This window comes from Talpa occidentalis, unplaced genomic scaffold (assembly GCF_014898055.3).
Source record: "Talpa occidentalis isolate TD23 unplaced genomic scaffold, MPIMG_talOcc4v2.1 talOcc4.2, whole genome shotgun sequence".
Classification (NCBI taxonomy): Eukaryota; Metazoa; Chordata; class Mammalia; order Eulipotyphla; family Talpidae; genus Talpa; species Talpa occidentalis.
Window position 1 is genome coordinate 104,324,095 of NW_023602073.1, and position 17,106 is coordinate 104,341,200.

The 17,106-nt window shown below is 33.7% G+C and overlaps 1 protein-coding gene across 2 annotated transcripts in view; it reads right to left on the reverse strand.

The window, feature by feature from the left end:
* Window positions 1–17,106, reverse strand: part of ASCC3 (activating signal cointegrator 1 complex subunit 3) — a 257,561-nt gene that overhangs the window by 143,882 nt on the left and 96,573 nt on the right. For both annotated transcript variants that reach the window (XM_037520154.2, XM_054699051.1), the window contains exon 14: window positions 1,023–1,157. In XM_037520154.2, the coding sequence (XP_037376051.1) occupies window positions 1,023–1,157 (135 nt within the window). The remainder of the gene's footprint in view (window positions 1–1,022; window positions 1,158–17,106) is intronic.

A 17,106-nucleotide genomic window follows, 5' to 3' on the forward strand; every position in this document is an offset into this window, starting at 1 on the left:
GATATATTTTCTTAAGCTGATAAATCTGAAAGTGCACAGCACAAAATCTGAGAGCCAGCAGCTATCAGTAAATATCAGTTAAGTTTTGTGTTATGCATATGAAATATTTTGAAGTTACTGTCATTTACTGTGCAGAGATTGTTTTATTTGAAAATTTATCTGTATACTTTTAAACACGGACAAACTTTTTCTACAAAGGGACAGAGGATATTTCTGGCCTGTGGGTGATATAGTCTCTGTAGCAACTATTTAATTCTACACTGCAGGTCAATAAATGGAGCCATAATAAAGAGGATTGTTTTAAAATAAAATTTTAATTACAAAAACAGGTGTCCACATTTGGCTCTCAGGCTGTATTTTGCCTACTTGATTTAAAGCCATTATTTGTAAACCTTAAGATACCATCAATATCTACGTTATCTAGAGAAGTGCTTCTAAGACCATAATGTACATCAGATCAGCTAAGGACCAAGTATAAATGCAGACTATGACTTGGTGAGTATCTGTTGGGGCCTATGGCTCTGCATTTCCAATGAAGATCCAGGACTCTTGTCCTTTGATTGTACACTGACTAGCAAGGCAGTTGTTTGGAAACATTTTTGTCTCAGACTTTCACATTCTTAAAAACATGTTTGGCTTATATACATTATATCTGTCCATATTAACCTTAGAAATAATAACTGAGCAATTTATAAAACATATATTTAAATGTTTAAAAGAACAATAAGCCCCATGTTAGCATATTTTATGAAACTTAACTACATTTTATATTTTAACTATATTTTAAAGAACAGAATATGACACTATAGTTGCAATGGCATGAAAAGAAGTGATAATTGAATGCATCAAGTATTTGGTATCCTTGAAATATCATTAAGTGAAGAAAAAAGGTAAAATTATACACAATAAATCTGAAAAAGTAGCATCTTAGAAACTGAAGACAGGGGAATTTCATAGAAAATATCTGGCATGTTTAACACATTATGTGCTTTGGTTCTTGGAACTTGTCATTTGTTCCCTACCTGTTTTTCTGCATGTCCATAGTCAGGTCCTTGTGTAGGTAAAAAGCACAAAATTTGACCATTATTTTTTGCTCTTTCTATTAGAGACTTAGCTGTTCTTACAGTGGCATTTCGAGCATGTACAAACACCATCACCTAAAATAAAGGAAAGCAATTTATTTAATATGCACATTCATTAAATATAAACAAGTACTATTTTTTTTAAATAAACCCCCTAGTTTATGAAATCTTCATTTCCTTATTTTAGAACAAAGCATATGTAAGATAAAGGCAAGTTAAATAGCATTCAGTAACAATGCTTCACTTATTGTTATTCTGTAAATTGGCAGAAATTACAACTGAAATTAATGGATTTATAAAATATGGAATTAATTTGTGTATTTCTCTTTTGAGGATAGTTCATTAGCACAATCATTATGGGGAAAGAGTACATAAAAAATAACCAGGGCCTTATTTATCCACAATAAGTTTTCCAGTATCATAAAGATATTTAAAGAAATTGAGAACAGTAAAGACCACTTTTGCTTGGACAAAATCATGTCTAAGACCAACCATTCAAACTATACCTTAGGGAACTCCTGGAAATTAAAATGCATCTAGAGAGGTATTTGACATTTTTGTTGTGATACACCTTCCTGTGGTACTATCCACAAAATGTGTGGAAATCTGAATTAGGGGGATGTTTTGTCAAGGAGAAGAGGAAATAAAGTACTTCCAAGGACAATCACCAGGCAGAATATGAATGCAAGTTAAAAGAATAAGATAAGCGAGTGCTGCATGGTCTGCATTTGCTGCCTGTCTGTGACTGTCATATCTCCTCTGTTATGCTGCAATTTTAACTTCCACTTTTCCGCCCAGTAAAAATAATTTTACTGTTTCATATGAATAGCTGATCTTTTTGAATTTTATATGGTGTGAATAAAATCACCTTTAGATATTTTAATAAAAATCTGAAATATACAATTTAAGGACAATTAGTGTGGGTGCTTTGGACTTAAATACAAGTTCTAATCCCAGCTTCCAAACTAACACCTCTAAATCACCATAGAGTTGTCATGCTATTCCCCTTTGGCCACAAAAATCTGTAGCTCTAAGTCTTGCCTCTCTCCTCAATATCTCTCTGTATTTTTCTGTTATTTATGTTTTTCTGGATGCTAGAACTTGGCTGTTTTTTGCATTTTACTCATTTAGGAAAACATGGTTTTAGACAGGGAATTAAAATGCTTATGTGAGCTGTTTTAAGAACATTTTGACGGGCCTCCCCGGTGGCTCAGTGGTTGAGCGCTGGGTTGCGAAGCTGCCCACGCCCTCTGAGGCACCAGTTCGATCCGCAGCCACAGGAGGAGGGTCCCACATGGCGCGCAGACCTCTCCTGCTGCCTGCTGCTCCCCTCAGCAGTGTACTTCAGTCCTTCTGCCTGCTCTGCTCCCCGCTCTGGCTCTGGTGAATTCTCTCACCCTCCCGCGCTTCTGACTGTACCCAGTGCATGTATAAATAAAAAACAAAAAACAAAAAAAACAAAACAAATAATAAATAAATAAATAAAACATGCCTCTAAAAAAAAAAAAAAAGAACATTTTGAGGACAAATAACAGTAAAAAAGGGAAAGAAGTGTGGAAATGATAGAAAGGAGATATGGTAACACAGATCTGGAGTACAGGGTATGTAATAAACCCAGGTAATCTGATGTCTGTAAACTTGTCAAAGAAAATGTTCCACATTTAGGATGTAGATAACAATCAATCAAGAAATAGAATGCTTCAATAGCTAATATTCCTTTAGGGTGTATTCAAAGTGAAGGAAAGTAGATAATCTAGAGAAGATAAGCTCCTCAATGAAAAGCATTCTAGAGAATTTAGAGACAATAAAACAAGAACTGCAAGTTATGTGGAGAAATTTAACATAAGTTAATCACAGTCTTCCATGATATAAAGTTTGAGAATTCACACTTTGTCAAAATTCTAACTTATTTGCTAATACAAAATGCTTTGGAAACATTACCACAAGACTATTTCTGAAGAGTACACTAAATATATTTCAGTAAGTTCCATGGATACTTGGAAAATCCTTGTTTTCCTTATTTTCAACTAAGAAAAGTCAAAGATCAGACTGACAGGCTCCTTCAATTCTGGGAAAATATTTTTACTTTATAGGATGTCAAGAAACTGACATTTAGGCTCATTGTAATATTCTCATAATTACTGACATAAACTAATAGTAAGTAAGAGAGAAAATTCTTTAACCATAATAAACTGGTGAAACTACAGTTCAGAATCTGTCAAATTCTACCATCTTTTCTCTTGTGAAAGGTAAATATATTTCAACGGTGTTTATTTTTAAAGGGCAAGGCAGATTTTTTCCCTCTTATATAAAAATAATTTTTATCACCCATCAAGCCCCAACATTAAATCTTAAGATGATCTGAAATGAAATTACTTATATTAATTTATTCATTCATTCAAATGTTTCAGAGCTTGTAGTCTCTACGAAGTTACTGAGAAAACTGCTGTGAAATAGAAAGACAAGATCCCTAAAGTCATGGAGGTGACAATCTAGTATGACAGATTAAAAACAAAAAATTATTTTTTACTTGATAGGTGTATACTGACCATGGATGGATAAAATACTGTTAAAAGTAAAGATATGAAAATGTGCAAGACGAGGTTCCTTTTATGAAGACATGTAGAATTTAAAGAGGTAGATGAAACTGTACATCTAACTTAGAAAGCTGACCCAAAAGAATGCTAACCAAGGAGCTAGTGGGATTTCCTTCATTCATCAACATTCCAAGGCATTTACACAGAATCTACTGTGTGCCTAACAATTTACTAAGTACCAGGGATAGAGTAATAAATATATTTCAAGACTCCAAATTGGTCCACTACTGCCATGGTCAGAATCAGGAGTAATGAATCCTACCTGGCTATAAAAGCTGGGTGTAGAACAGTAATATTCAGAATTTTTGTCCTTGGTGATTTTAGCATGTTAGTTTGATGAAATATGTTTTCTTTCAAAGTGTCTTACAATGAGGCCTAGGGACTAGAATCACTATTAGTGTCCATTAATATAGGTTTTTGGGTCCTTTCCTAACACTAATTGAGTAAGACTATCTAGGGGTAGGGTCTAGAAACTGGATTATTAACAACTATTGAGATGACCACCTCACTATTTTCTGAAATTAATTACCACCAATTTACTTTTCTCTGAAGTTAAAAGAAGTTTAACAGAAAGCATAAATAAAACTACCACTACAAAGATGATTTAAAAAATATCCTATAACCTGTCTTTATTTATCTATACATATGAAATATCAGAGTATTACATTATTTTCTGTAACTAGTATAGCCCCAAGATCATTTCCCAGATGGACTGGGTTTTATAATGCAACCAGATTTTTATTCTCCATAATTCAAATGCCACTTTATGTAAATCTTGTTGAAATAACAGATATGGAGAACATAATGGAAAATAAAATATGACCCTAAATCTTCATTAATTATTTCAGTCTGACTTGTCAACTTATCATTTTGCAAATTATTCTCTACTTCAGTCAAGAGAAATATTAGTTACAACTTAAAGTAGCAATTTCTTTTTATTAAAGGATCCATCATGTCTTGTTCGGTAAAATAAACTCTTTTTCTTATTAAGAATTTTCTGTCTAGAGGCTCCAACAGAGGCCATTACAAGGTTTTGGGTCCCTATAAACATACTTGATTTTATGGTTTGCTAATTTAGTTAATTAATTTAAATAGACTCATATGAAAATTATAACTAACAGAGAGGACAGCACTGTTTCATTTGGCAGAAATAACTCCAAATTAATCTTAGAAACACTGCTGGTAACTGAACAGCAGTTAAATGGGTGTGGGTCATTAAAATAAGATTAGAGCAGTAAACTCAAGTCTATAGTATTGGTAAATTTTTACTGTTATATAAAACTTCGTATTTTTATCTTGGGCTTGTTAGGTTAATGCATTAAGATATTTTATATAATCATTTTTTAGTTTAAAAGCCATTTGGTTTAAAAAAATATATGGAATTGATCTTGGACCAGAAAAGAAAGTATGGTCCTGTTATTTGACTTGCCAAAGACATCATGATGATCAAAAATAATGAAAGAGTGAAATCTCATACAATAATCATTCAGAAAACCAGGATGTTTAAGTAACTGATATCGCCTCAATGTGTTCACAGATAACGTCTAAATTTATTTGAAAAAGACCAAAAATTCTACTTTGAAATATTATTAAATAGCAGTATGATTTAGAACAAGTTATTTAATCTCTTTGATTTTTATTTCCCTGAGATCACATATAGTCACTGCTGTTACAGTATTACAGTAAGGATTAAAGGATATAACTGAAAATACTGCATTTGGTAAAGCAACAGCTCTCAAAATTAGAATGCTTCAACATCTCCTGGCAGATTTGTTAGAAACACAAATTACTGTCCCGTCCCATCCCTCTACTCCTCTTTCTGACTAAATAAATCTGAGTCAACTCAAGAATATGCATTTCTGACAAGTTCCAAGGAAAATCTGTACTATTTGTACAGGAACTTTGAGAATCTCTGGCAGAATTTATAAGCACAAGCACCATTGTAAGAGTAGTAAACATTAATAAAATAATTTGGCCTACAAAGATTAAATGGTTAGATCAGTAAATGACTGACACTTATATAACCATTTATGCAAGAGTGTGTTTAATATAAAAAAGTTTTAAAGAGCACTTATCTTTTAATAACTTTTGCAAGGTTGAACTTGAACTTGTATAAGATGAACCAGAAATTAAAAAAATAACAGAACATTTAAGACTGAGATTATCTGAAAAGAGGAGAGGCAAAGAGTAAATGTGAAATCTGAATCAAAATCTCGTCCCTAAAATTTTCTATTAGGAAGGAATACTCAGTATGGAAATATCTGAAAAGGAATAGTCTGTTGTGATCATGAACTTATTAATTATTCTAATGATTTACTGAGTTATTCTGTGACATCTTTTATGATCATTTTTTTTTAATCTAAAAAATCATACAAGATTGTAGATACATGAAGGAAATCTTGCTGAGGAGTGATGTTTGGTAATATAGTATTGGCTTTTGCAAGCGCTAAAGAAAAAGGTTTGAGGGTGATGAGGTTCACCTCTTGGTGGGTTATATTTTCACTGGAATCAGCATAGTCATTTATTTGTCTTACTCTAATTCTTCTTTCTTAACCCAGGTTACTCAAGAGAATAGTGAGTACTAGAGCTGATAATATTATTAGCACCATTATAAGAGTAACAAATCACAAACAGTGATTACAAAGTGTGTGGTATCCTGACTAGCAGCATCAGCATTAGCATCATGCACAGCTTAGAACAAATTAACAACCCCACCCTAGATCTGAGTGGGAAGATCTGACGGTGGGGCCTCTCATGTGTCCTTGGGGGTAAGTCTCAGAGCTATCACCGTGACACCCATGGAGAGGGCTTGAGTTCAATCCCAGGTCAGGGAGCTAACCAACATGAGGTGCAGTGGACCTCTCCCATCTTGCCCACTGCTCCCCTTAACAATATATTTCAATAAAATCCACCTGCTCTGCTCCCTTCTCTCTCTCTGGTGAATCCTCTCAGTCTCCGTACCTCTGGCCTAAACCCCAGTTCTTCTAGGCAAACATAAATAGAAATCTAAAAAAAAATTCTGAGGATGGGGATCACAATCTAGTTCAACAAGTCTTCCAAGTGATTCTTATGCATATTAAAATTTGAGGGCTCTGCATTAAGGCATCCATTGTAAGGTGAAACAACAATAATAACTTCTCTATGCATTTAGGATAGAATAGTTTGGTTAGTATTATTTTGGGGAGAACTGTGAAACAGTCTAATCATTTTTCATGTCCTATTGGTTTGATGCGGAATGCCACTACAGATGTATTTCAAATATATTTACATACCACAAGAGGTATATAGGCACAAAATCAGGTAAATGAAATTTTAAAAGGTAAACACAATTTTATCAGGTAAATCAGGTTAAAAAAAATCAGGTAAATGCAATTTTATCAGGTAAATGCAATTTTAAAAGGTTCAGTTTGCATGCTGTACATCTAAGATTCCTCAATGGTGGAATACTACAATTAACTACAGAGTTCTCATTTTAGGCCTGACAAATCTGGCCACCTGGTCATTTAAAGTACAGTTTCCTCATTTATGTATTACATTTGCATAGAATCCCATTAATTATAAATGCATTCATTCATTCATTCATTTATTTTAAAAGCTAAATTGAATTTATGCTAGGGAACTGTACCAATGGTGGTAGCTGGATTACAAGGTATTTTGTAGAATAATGATTAAGATAAAATAAAGCCAAAGAAAAACACAACAAGCTTTCTTTCTTTTTTTTTTTTTTGAAGATTTATTTTTATTTATTTATACAAGCACTGGGTACAGTCAGAAGCGCGGGAGGGTGAGAGAATTCACCAGAGCCAGAGCGGGGAGCAGAACAGGCAGAAGGACCGAAGTACACTGCTGAGGGGAGCAGCGGGCGGCAGGAGAGGTCTGCGCGCCATGCGGGACCCTCCTCCGGTGGCCGGGGAGCAGCCGGGGATCGAACTGGCGGCGGCTTCGCAACCCAGCGCTCAACCGCTGCGCCACCGGGAGGCCCACAACAAGCTTTCTATTAGAATATCTTTGATATTTTGAAAACTAAATAAGTCACTAGAATAGTCTGTTGTGATCACAAACTTATTAATTATTCTAGTGATTTACTGAGTTATTCTGTGACATCTTTTATGAGTTTGATCTAAAAAATCATAGTAGACAGAAAATTGCCATAAATTTAGTCCTGAACTCAAATCAGGTAATCTTTGCCCTCTAGATAGACAATTTACAGTGGTGTCTATCATTAGGCACTTATAATGTAATGACTTCAAACTCAAATGTTATGAAAACATTCAAATGACTTCCAAAAAAGTCAGCTTCTTAGAGCAAAAAAACAAAAACTTGCTGCCAACACCTCCCCCCCCATTTAATCAGTCCTTGTTTGATGGACATTGTTGTTGCCAGCTTACTTAATGTAATTCTGCAAAAAATAAACTGTTTGAGAATATATTTATTAAATAATTTCACAGAAGTGTAATTGTTGGGTGAAAGTGCATATATGACCATTCACTGCACCATGTTCCTATTCTGAATACCGTCTTTTACCATCAGGAAGTGTTTTTTTTTTTTTTTCCATTTTGTAGGTGCTCTTTGTCTATGGAATATAGCATGTTCTGTCTTTTTCTATAACACAAATATTTTTGTTCTAGTCTACACTTCATCCGCTGTCTTTATTTATGGTATCTTATTCTGTATGGCAATAATTCATTTTTCTTTACATATGTCAGCATTTTCCTTTATGGGCTCTAGGAAATTCATAGACAAGGAGGTGAGAAAAGTCATGAACATATAAAAAGGTGCTGAGCTTCACTGGTACTGTGTGGCTCTGAAAACACAATGGTAGGTTTAAACGAATTGGGTTTTGCTCTCATTGAGGATAGGCAGATTTGAAAAGATCCATAATATACTACTAAGTAAAAAAAAACTAAGTTGAAGAACAATTTCAATAGTATTATCCTGAATCTGTGTAGGCAGTGTTCTGTATGTTTGAAAAATAGAGAAATAAATGGATGGACACCCACCAAATTAGCTGCCTCACAAAATGAAAATGGGATGTGGGGAAATAAAAAGTTAATATTTCCTTTGTTTCTCTTCAACTGGTCATCTTACCCATTCGAACAAGTTTTATAATTAAACATTAAATTAAATTGAACAGAAATTGATCAATGATGACTGTGAAGTTATAGTGGTATATTTGTAATATACTATTATACCAGTATATTTGATATGATTATTTTATTGTTAAGGGATTCGTGGTGCCAAGGTAAAGAAAAAAAAAAGCTTAAAGAACACATTTAACAATGTACTTATTGGTGATGGTGGTATCTTTGGTATTGTCAGTGACAAATCTGTCTTGTTAGTTTATCTGGAAATGCTTTAAGAGGAAAAAAGTGATCATGGTCTAGCAGGAAAAAATAGCATTTCAAAGGAAAGTAGAAGTTCAAAGGTACAGAGCAGAGAGCAAATATGTATGGTGGTAAACAGACTTGCAACAGAAATGGACATGTGGACAAAGAAACAATAATATCTGGAAAAGCGAAACAAACCTCAATAAAATACATACTAAGACAAAGGGAAAAATCCAGAGAAGACTCAAAAAAACTGAAACCACTAAAGGCAATATTTGAAAAATTATTTCATATTAGAGAAAGAGTTTGAATTGAACAGAGAGAAGGCCATGACTGTGGAAAAAACCACAGATTGTTGTAAGGGAATATACATTAGATGCCACTCAAGGAAGTATAAAAGAAAAAGGTAGACAAAACAAAGCGTAGGCAAGGCCTAAAGAAGTTTTGGAATTGTAAACTGATATAACAATCGACAAGACAATTTTAAAAGGATGGAGTTATTAAAAGAAAAAAAGGTGACTCTACTTTTACATAGAGTGAAGACAAGCAAGAAAGTACTTTAAGAAGAATCCTTGAGAGATAGTATGTTTGTCTGACAGAGCTTATAAAAGGTTTTTGATTTAAACATTTTAAAGTATAGCTTTGCAGTCTTTCAAGTGCCTGAAAAAATTCGTACAAGTTCATAAAACTAAATTTAAAAAAAGAAAAAAAAACCTGTCATACCTACATGGGGAAGATGAATGCTACCACTGTGTTTAAATTAAAATAATAAAAATTTCTGATGCTTCCAGACACAAGCAATACTTTATTCTTTTGAGCATCCAAATAATTCACATTCCCCTCTCTAAAGCATTTATCACTGACTTCCTTTTATTTTTAGTTATTTCTATGCTTGATTTAGCTCCTCTGTGAGTCTGCAATCATCCAACAATTACATGACAGGCTCTGGGGACAGCACAGGTCCCTGAGCTTTTGGAGTTCTTATCTGGTTACTATGGAGCAGGACTATCTGAGAAGAGGAAGAATACAGAATATATATAGACTATAGAAGAAAAGAATATATACAAAATATAGAAGCTGCCATTCATTACATACACAATGATAGTCAGGAATGACCAAAACAAAGTCAGCAAGTTTGCTATTACTTGACATAGCATTCCAAGTTTCTTTATTATTGTCCTTACAGTGTTATCTCTCTAAATCCTTCTTGTTATTAAACAACTCTGTACATTTTTATGCTTTCAGTCCTTTAACCACATTTTGCTTTATTTAGTTCTAACAACGTCTGTGCAAATTCTACCAACCCCTAAGGCCCAGTTCTAATGATTCTTCACCAAATCTTTTCAGGGAAAGTTAATCGCTCACATAGCACTTTGTTCATATTTCTGCTTCGTATAATCTCGAGATGCATATAATTCTCTCCACGGCTATCAAAATCACTGGGACTAATAATAAAAGACATGATTTATTGAAGTGCTTATTATGTGTTTGGCCCAGGATTAGGTACCATGCATAGGTAACTATCTTACTACTAACAGCACAATTAGGTAGGTAATTCTATTAGCATTTCACAGATGAGAAAACTAAAGCTCCAACTTTTAATACCTTGCAACACATTCAAGAGCAAGAGAAGGAAATTAACCTCAGACTTGACTTTTCAATGTAACTTTTTATCCATCAAATTATAGTCCACTCTTGGATGCTGCCTATGGGCAGGTTTGTATCTTACTGATTTGAAATCTCCTAGTCATACTTCTCTCTCTGCTACACATAAGCTGTGAGCACTCTATAAATGATTACTATAATTTTAATTTAAAGATGGCAAGTTCTCACAAAAATCATTTATTTTTAACAATATTTTTTTGCAGACATATTAATTTAAAAGTTTATAAGTCATAATAGGATGTAGGTAGAATTAATACTTTCATTGAAACCGTTATTAGAATATACTATATTCTAATATACTATATTAAAATGTACTATATTAGAATATAATATTTCTAATTATTCATAACAGTTTTCCTGAATTTTATTAAATTTATTACAATGTTCCACTGATATTTAATAAACTAAAATAGCTATTTTTATTAGTCTTTTGACACTGATGTACAGCTATACAGGTATTTGAATGACACTGCAAAGTTCAAAGTTAGTGATTTAAAAATGAAACAATTTATAAAATGAGCTATTCTGAGAGCATCTTAACAAAAACCAAATTTCTGGACTTTGAAGTCAAAGATAATTCCTAAATCAAAACCACCTACATTTATAATGTAATTAAATGAATCAAATTCATCAACTAAAATAATGCCCTACAGATAATGTCTCATGTTTTACAATGTAGAAAATCTGATGCTACTATATTTCAATTACCTCAATAGAACTATAATCACTAAAAATAGGGCTAAAATAATATGTTTTAAAATCCTCTATAGTTATTTATTAATTATATGTATAACAATTAGTATTTAACAACTAATTTTTACTATCAGATATTCCTGGCAACCTGCTAAATTACTAAAAGCATGTTTTTTTTCCTTGAAAAAGACCTGAATAGACATCTATCAAATACGCCATGAAAGTATAAACTACCTCAAATAGGGTTAATTTATCTTGTCCTAGCTATATCAGAAAACTGTATAATTCACTAGTCTTCATGCATTAAATTATGCAAATAAACCAAGGAAAGTAATCTGGAGTAGAGAGAAGTGGTTCCGCGGCTCCAAGCTGTGTAATTAGATCTACACTCTGCAGTTCAGACACCTCTGGAATCTCACACTGTGAATCTGCAGTTCTTCTCAGGAAACCTAAGCTTTTAAGTGATAAATAGATTCAAGTTATCATTACTGAATTATATTTAGGGCATTAGGCTGAACGTGAAAAATATTTTTCACCAATTTCAATAAAGGAATCACCTTAACTATTTATCAGTTAGTATGTTTGAATTTAGGGAGCTTAGTTGCTGTATTTGGCTAAAGGAAATTCGCAATAATTTACATCCCCTAAACCCTAAAAGATACTGCTTATCAAAATACATAGTAATGATAATAAACAAATTTGGAGGATTTAAAAGTACATTCTGTACCATGATAGCAAACACACACTATTGTAAAGCAATATTGTGATAATTAATTCCTCTTAACTCAGGACACTAGACAATATACATAAGAGGCATAGGACAGTGGTATTTTAGCACAGTCCCTGGAATGAAGGACACAAATAGTACAGAAAAAAGTAGCGATTTTAAAAGAGTAAATATTTTGAATATATTTTCCCTTTACTATAAAATTTCCTTTTAACTTAATAAAAAATGTTTTCTTAAGCATTAATTTTGTTGACTTTGTCTATCTTTTAAACACATATATTTGTGTATCTTTTATACACATATTTTATACATAAATTATAATTTGTCATCTTATTGATACTTGAATAAAAATGATTTATAAATTCTTAATTCAGTCCTTGTTTTGTAAGTATACTATATGTACACTTATGCATTCAATTAATTTGAGATCTGAATTCACTTTAGGAACTTATTCATTATATTAACAAACATAAATCACAGTAACAACACTATATGTTACAGACAAAAGTGTACTTTAAAACAAATCGTCTTGAGCATAGAAAAGTTATAATTTCCATTAAGCTTGTACAACATACAAAAGTAAATAAAATAAGAAAGTATATTGATTTTACTTGTTCATAGTTATTTAAATTTTTTTTTCAAAGATTTATTTATTGTGTAGAAGAACTGGGGAGTAGGCCAGAGCTGTGGGGGGTGAGAGGATTCACTAGAGTCCGAGTGGGGAGCAAAATAGGTGGACTGACTGAAATACACTGTTAAGGGGAGTAGCAGGCAAGTCAGGAGCAGTCTGCTGCGTCATGTGGGTCAGCTCCCTGGCCAGGGATCGAATTCAGGTCGTTGCAGTCACAGCTCTGAGACATAACTCCTAGGCCACTAGGGAGGCCCTATTTAAGTAATTTTAAGACAGACCCAAACTAATTTTTTTAGTGAGGAAGAATTTCTTAGCAATCTAGACCAAGTCACCAAATTCTGATGTCAAACTAACTCATACCACATACAGACTTATTTTCAATACGAGTGGTGATCTGAATCAAACAAATCAATTAAGAATATTCCATTAAGATTATTGTTCATTATTCTTTGCATATTTTTATAATGAATTTCTAAATATAAATTCTTGGAAGTAGAATTATTGTGCAAAGGTTACTTTTTTTGGCTCCATTACCATCCTTATACCTCTTCCCCTCCTCTCCTAATTTCATAAACATTTGGCTTTTTTTTTTTTTTTGGTGGGACCCTCGCCAATGGCTGGGGATTAAACTGGCGCTGCAGAGGCTGCGGGCAGCCTCACAACCCAGTGCTCAACCGCTGCGCCACCAGGGGAGGCCCTGGCTTTTTTTTTTTTTTAAGATTTATTTATTTATGCATACAAGAGGTGGGGTACAGGCCAGAGATGTGGGGGGAGGAGGGTGAAAGGATTTTCCAGAGACAGAGTGGGGAGGACGGGGATCGAACTCATGCTGCAGAGGCTGCAGATTGCTTCACAGTGTGGTGCTTAACTCCTCGTGCCACCAGGGAGGCTTATTAATGTGCTAGTTTCTATAAGGAATTTACCTTGTTGAATCATCCTTTGTCATTGTGACTTGCTTTACTATACATAATTCCCTGAAACTTCCATTTTGCTGTAAATGGCAGCATTTCTTCATCCTTATGACTGAAAAGTATTTCAGTATGGATAAACCATATCTTTTGTTTCACTTAATTTTATTATTATTTTTTTAAATTGAGGTAACATTGGTTTACATTATTGTTTGTATTATGGAAGTATTTTGATCCAGCCTACTCTAGATGGGCATTTAGATTGTTTCCATGTTCTAGCTATTCTACATAGAGTTGCAATAAACACTGTAGAACATGTAGCTTTTTAAGCTGATGGTTTTACTTGTTTCAGATAGATGCCCAAGAAAGGAATTGCTGGATTAAGCAGTATTTTCCACTACTAACTTTTTTTTTCTTTTTTTTAAATAAGATTTATTTATTTATATAAGATTGATTGATTGATTGATTGATACAAGCACTGGGTACAGTCAGAAGCGCGGGAGGGTGAGAGAATTCACCAGAGCCAGAGCGGGGAGCAGAGCAGGCAGAAGGACTTAAGTACACTGTGGAGGGGAGCAGCGGGCGGCAGGAGAGGTCTGCGCGCCATGCGGGACCCTCCTCCAGGGGCCGGGGAGCAGCCGGGGATTGAACCGGTGCTGCAGAAGCTGCGGGCAGCTTCGCAAACCAGCACTCAACCGCTGCGCCACCGGGGAGGCCCTCCACTACTAACTTTTAATTTTATTGAGCTAACACTGGTTTATAAGAGTATATGTGATTCAGAGGTACAACATCATATCCATTAAGATGGTTTCATATCACCAAGGAACCCATAATCCTTCATCATGGTTTCACTGGCCACCTTTCACATTTTGCTCTCCATACTACCCCTTCCCCTCTCATAGAAGTGGCTCTACAGACAGATTTCTAGTAATTGTTATTGGTTTGCTTTTGAATGACCCTTTGTTTTGTTTCTCTATACTCCACATGAGAGAAACCATCTGCTATGTGCCTTTCTCCTTCTGACTTATTTCACTAAGCTTATACTTCTCTAGTTCCATCCAAATTGTTGCAAATAGTAAGGTTTTTTTTTTTTTTTGTCATTGAGTAGTATTTCATTATGTCTATATACTGCATCTTCTTAATCATTTGTCCATTGGAACTTGAGTTGTTTCCATCACTTGGCTATTGTAAACAGTACTGCAATGAATATAGTTTTAATCACCAGAGTGAGGACAGCATGAACTGTGCAAGTCTCTGTGTGCAAAGAGTTCACAATTAATGAGGAAGACCTACAGCACTGAGGTGGAGGTGCTGTGAGAAGCACCTACTACTTTTCTATAGATCTTTCATATGTGCAAATATATGACTTTGTAACTAATTTGTGTGGTGGAGGAGCCACAGCTGCATGGTGAATAAAAATTTTATGTGGCTATAGCATTCAGTCGATATATCCAATTATTATTATTGTTGGTATTGACACCCATAAGGGAAAAATTACTGGCTTTCTTGGTCCAATGTATACATGGGAAAATGGAGAATCAAATTCTACCTATTTACAAAAAGCTAAATTGATACTCCATATGTAACAAAATCAGTCTACTTGGTATCACAAGAACAAAAAGTACTAATTCTTATGTAAATTATTAAAAACTAATACTGTAGAATAGTGGTTAAAAAACTTATCCTGGCTGTGGAATTCTTTCTGCCAATAAACTCAAGTAGTTCAAGATACATAAGTAATAAATGTAAGTAAATAAGTATGCATGCATGTGTACATATATAACAAAAAACAGATTAAAGCTACAGAAGTGGTTCTGAGAGATCCAAATCTCATTTTTCCCTGATCCCACCTTCATGATCACAATTCCTGGAGCACCTCAGATCACTCTGGAGCAGTCTCAGAATAACAGCTCTAAGGGGACCTCCTCTAGTTGAAAGGAACAGCTCAAAATCTATTTCCGTTAAAAGGTTAAAAATTAGAAAAAAATCTTTTTTATTCTATTAAACATTTTTTTTTTGGGGGGGGAGAAACAGTGAAAATAGACACACACACACACAAAAAAAACAACTTTCACTGGTTTCTAAATACCTTTCTTGACTAAAAAGGAATCAGTTTTGCATGCTGAAATGATTAACCCCAAGTCTGGGACACAGATCTGTCAAAGGACAAAGAAGCAGCTGGAAGGGGCTCATAAGTGCCAAATTTGGGCCAAGATGATCATCAAAGTAAGGAATGTGAGTGGGTTATATATGAGTAAATAAGAATATGATTCAATGGGAAATAAATAAATAAGGGTAGGTTGATCTCTTACATATAGGAAAATGGAAGGGATGATGGAGTTGGAAAATCATCAATAGATGCTAAAATAGATGCATCAAGAGATACTAAAGAAGTATCTTTCTACTTTCTTTCCTCAGCATAGTCTCTGGCACACAATGGGTATTCAATATATGTCCCCCAAATATTGCCAGTATTGCTTTAGTTTAGTCTTTCAAACTATCTCCATTTTGTGAATAGGTAGAATTAAGATTGATGACACAGACATGTAGCAATGTCTCTATGTGGGCACTCTGCCCACTGCAGCGCTTACCTTAACAAAGCAAATAAGACTGCAGAAAAGATTCCAAATTACTAACCATTCTCAGTAGCTAGAAGTTCATAAGTCTAGAATTTTATCTCCATTTATGTTTGAGTCTACATTGTAACTACTAAAAGCAAAATTTTTAAGGAACATATATTGAAACCAATCTATTTGTGATGATTAATGTTAAAAGAATTTAGTGATGATGTTCTAAAAATCCAACTACTCTGAATTTATACTATATCAAAGATGTTCTCAAATATAACTAAAATCTGAATGATCTGACCCAAACTCTGCTGGTCTGAATTTGTCTGCAGTTTGACTGTGGATCAACTGAATTCATTTGTAAACCTCAGTCAATACAGTAAAGACTAAGACAGAATAAAGAATCTTTTTTCAATATATTACAGTATCATACACAGAAAAATATTTTATTGACCTCCACAACACCCCAAATTGCATTGACACTTGTTATTGACAGTCCCAAAATAGCAACATTTATTCTGTAGAGCAAATTAAGCAATACCAGCTAGTCTATTACTATGCAAATAAAATTCATTAGTGAGCTAACAATTTCATTTCTACAGATACCACTGGACTTGAAGACCTATTATTATTCAACATTATAAAATGTTCTGGCCTGAATATAATTTCAGTACAATAACATAAGATGTATTTTAAGATTTCCATCAGTATTTTTCATTTCATTTCTATTCTTAGGCAATAATCATTGTTTATAATTTCCAAACCCCAACTGTGCATTTAATAGTCTCAAATTATAAACCTGAAGAGATTCTTCCTAAAAAATGTCTTTTTAAAAAATTTATTTGAGCAGAAGAAATGCAAAAATCAAATTTACTAGTTAGACAAATTAAAACTGTACAAGAGGAAAAA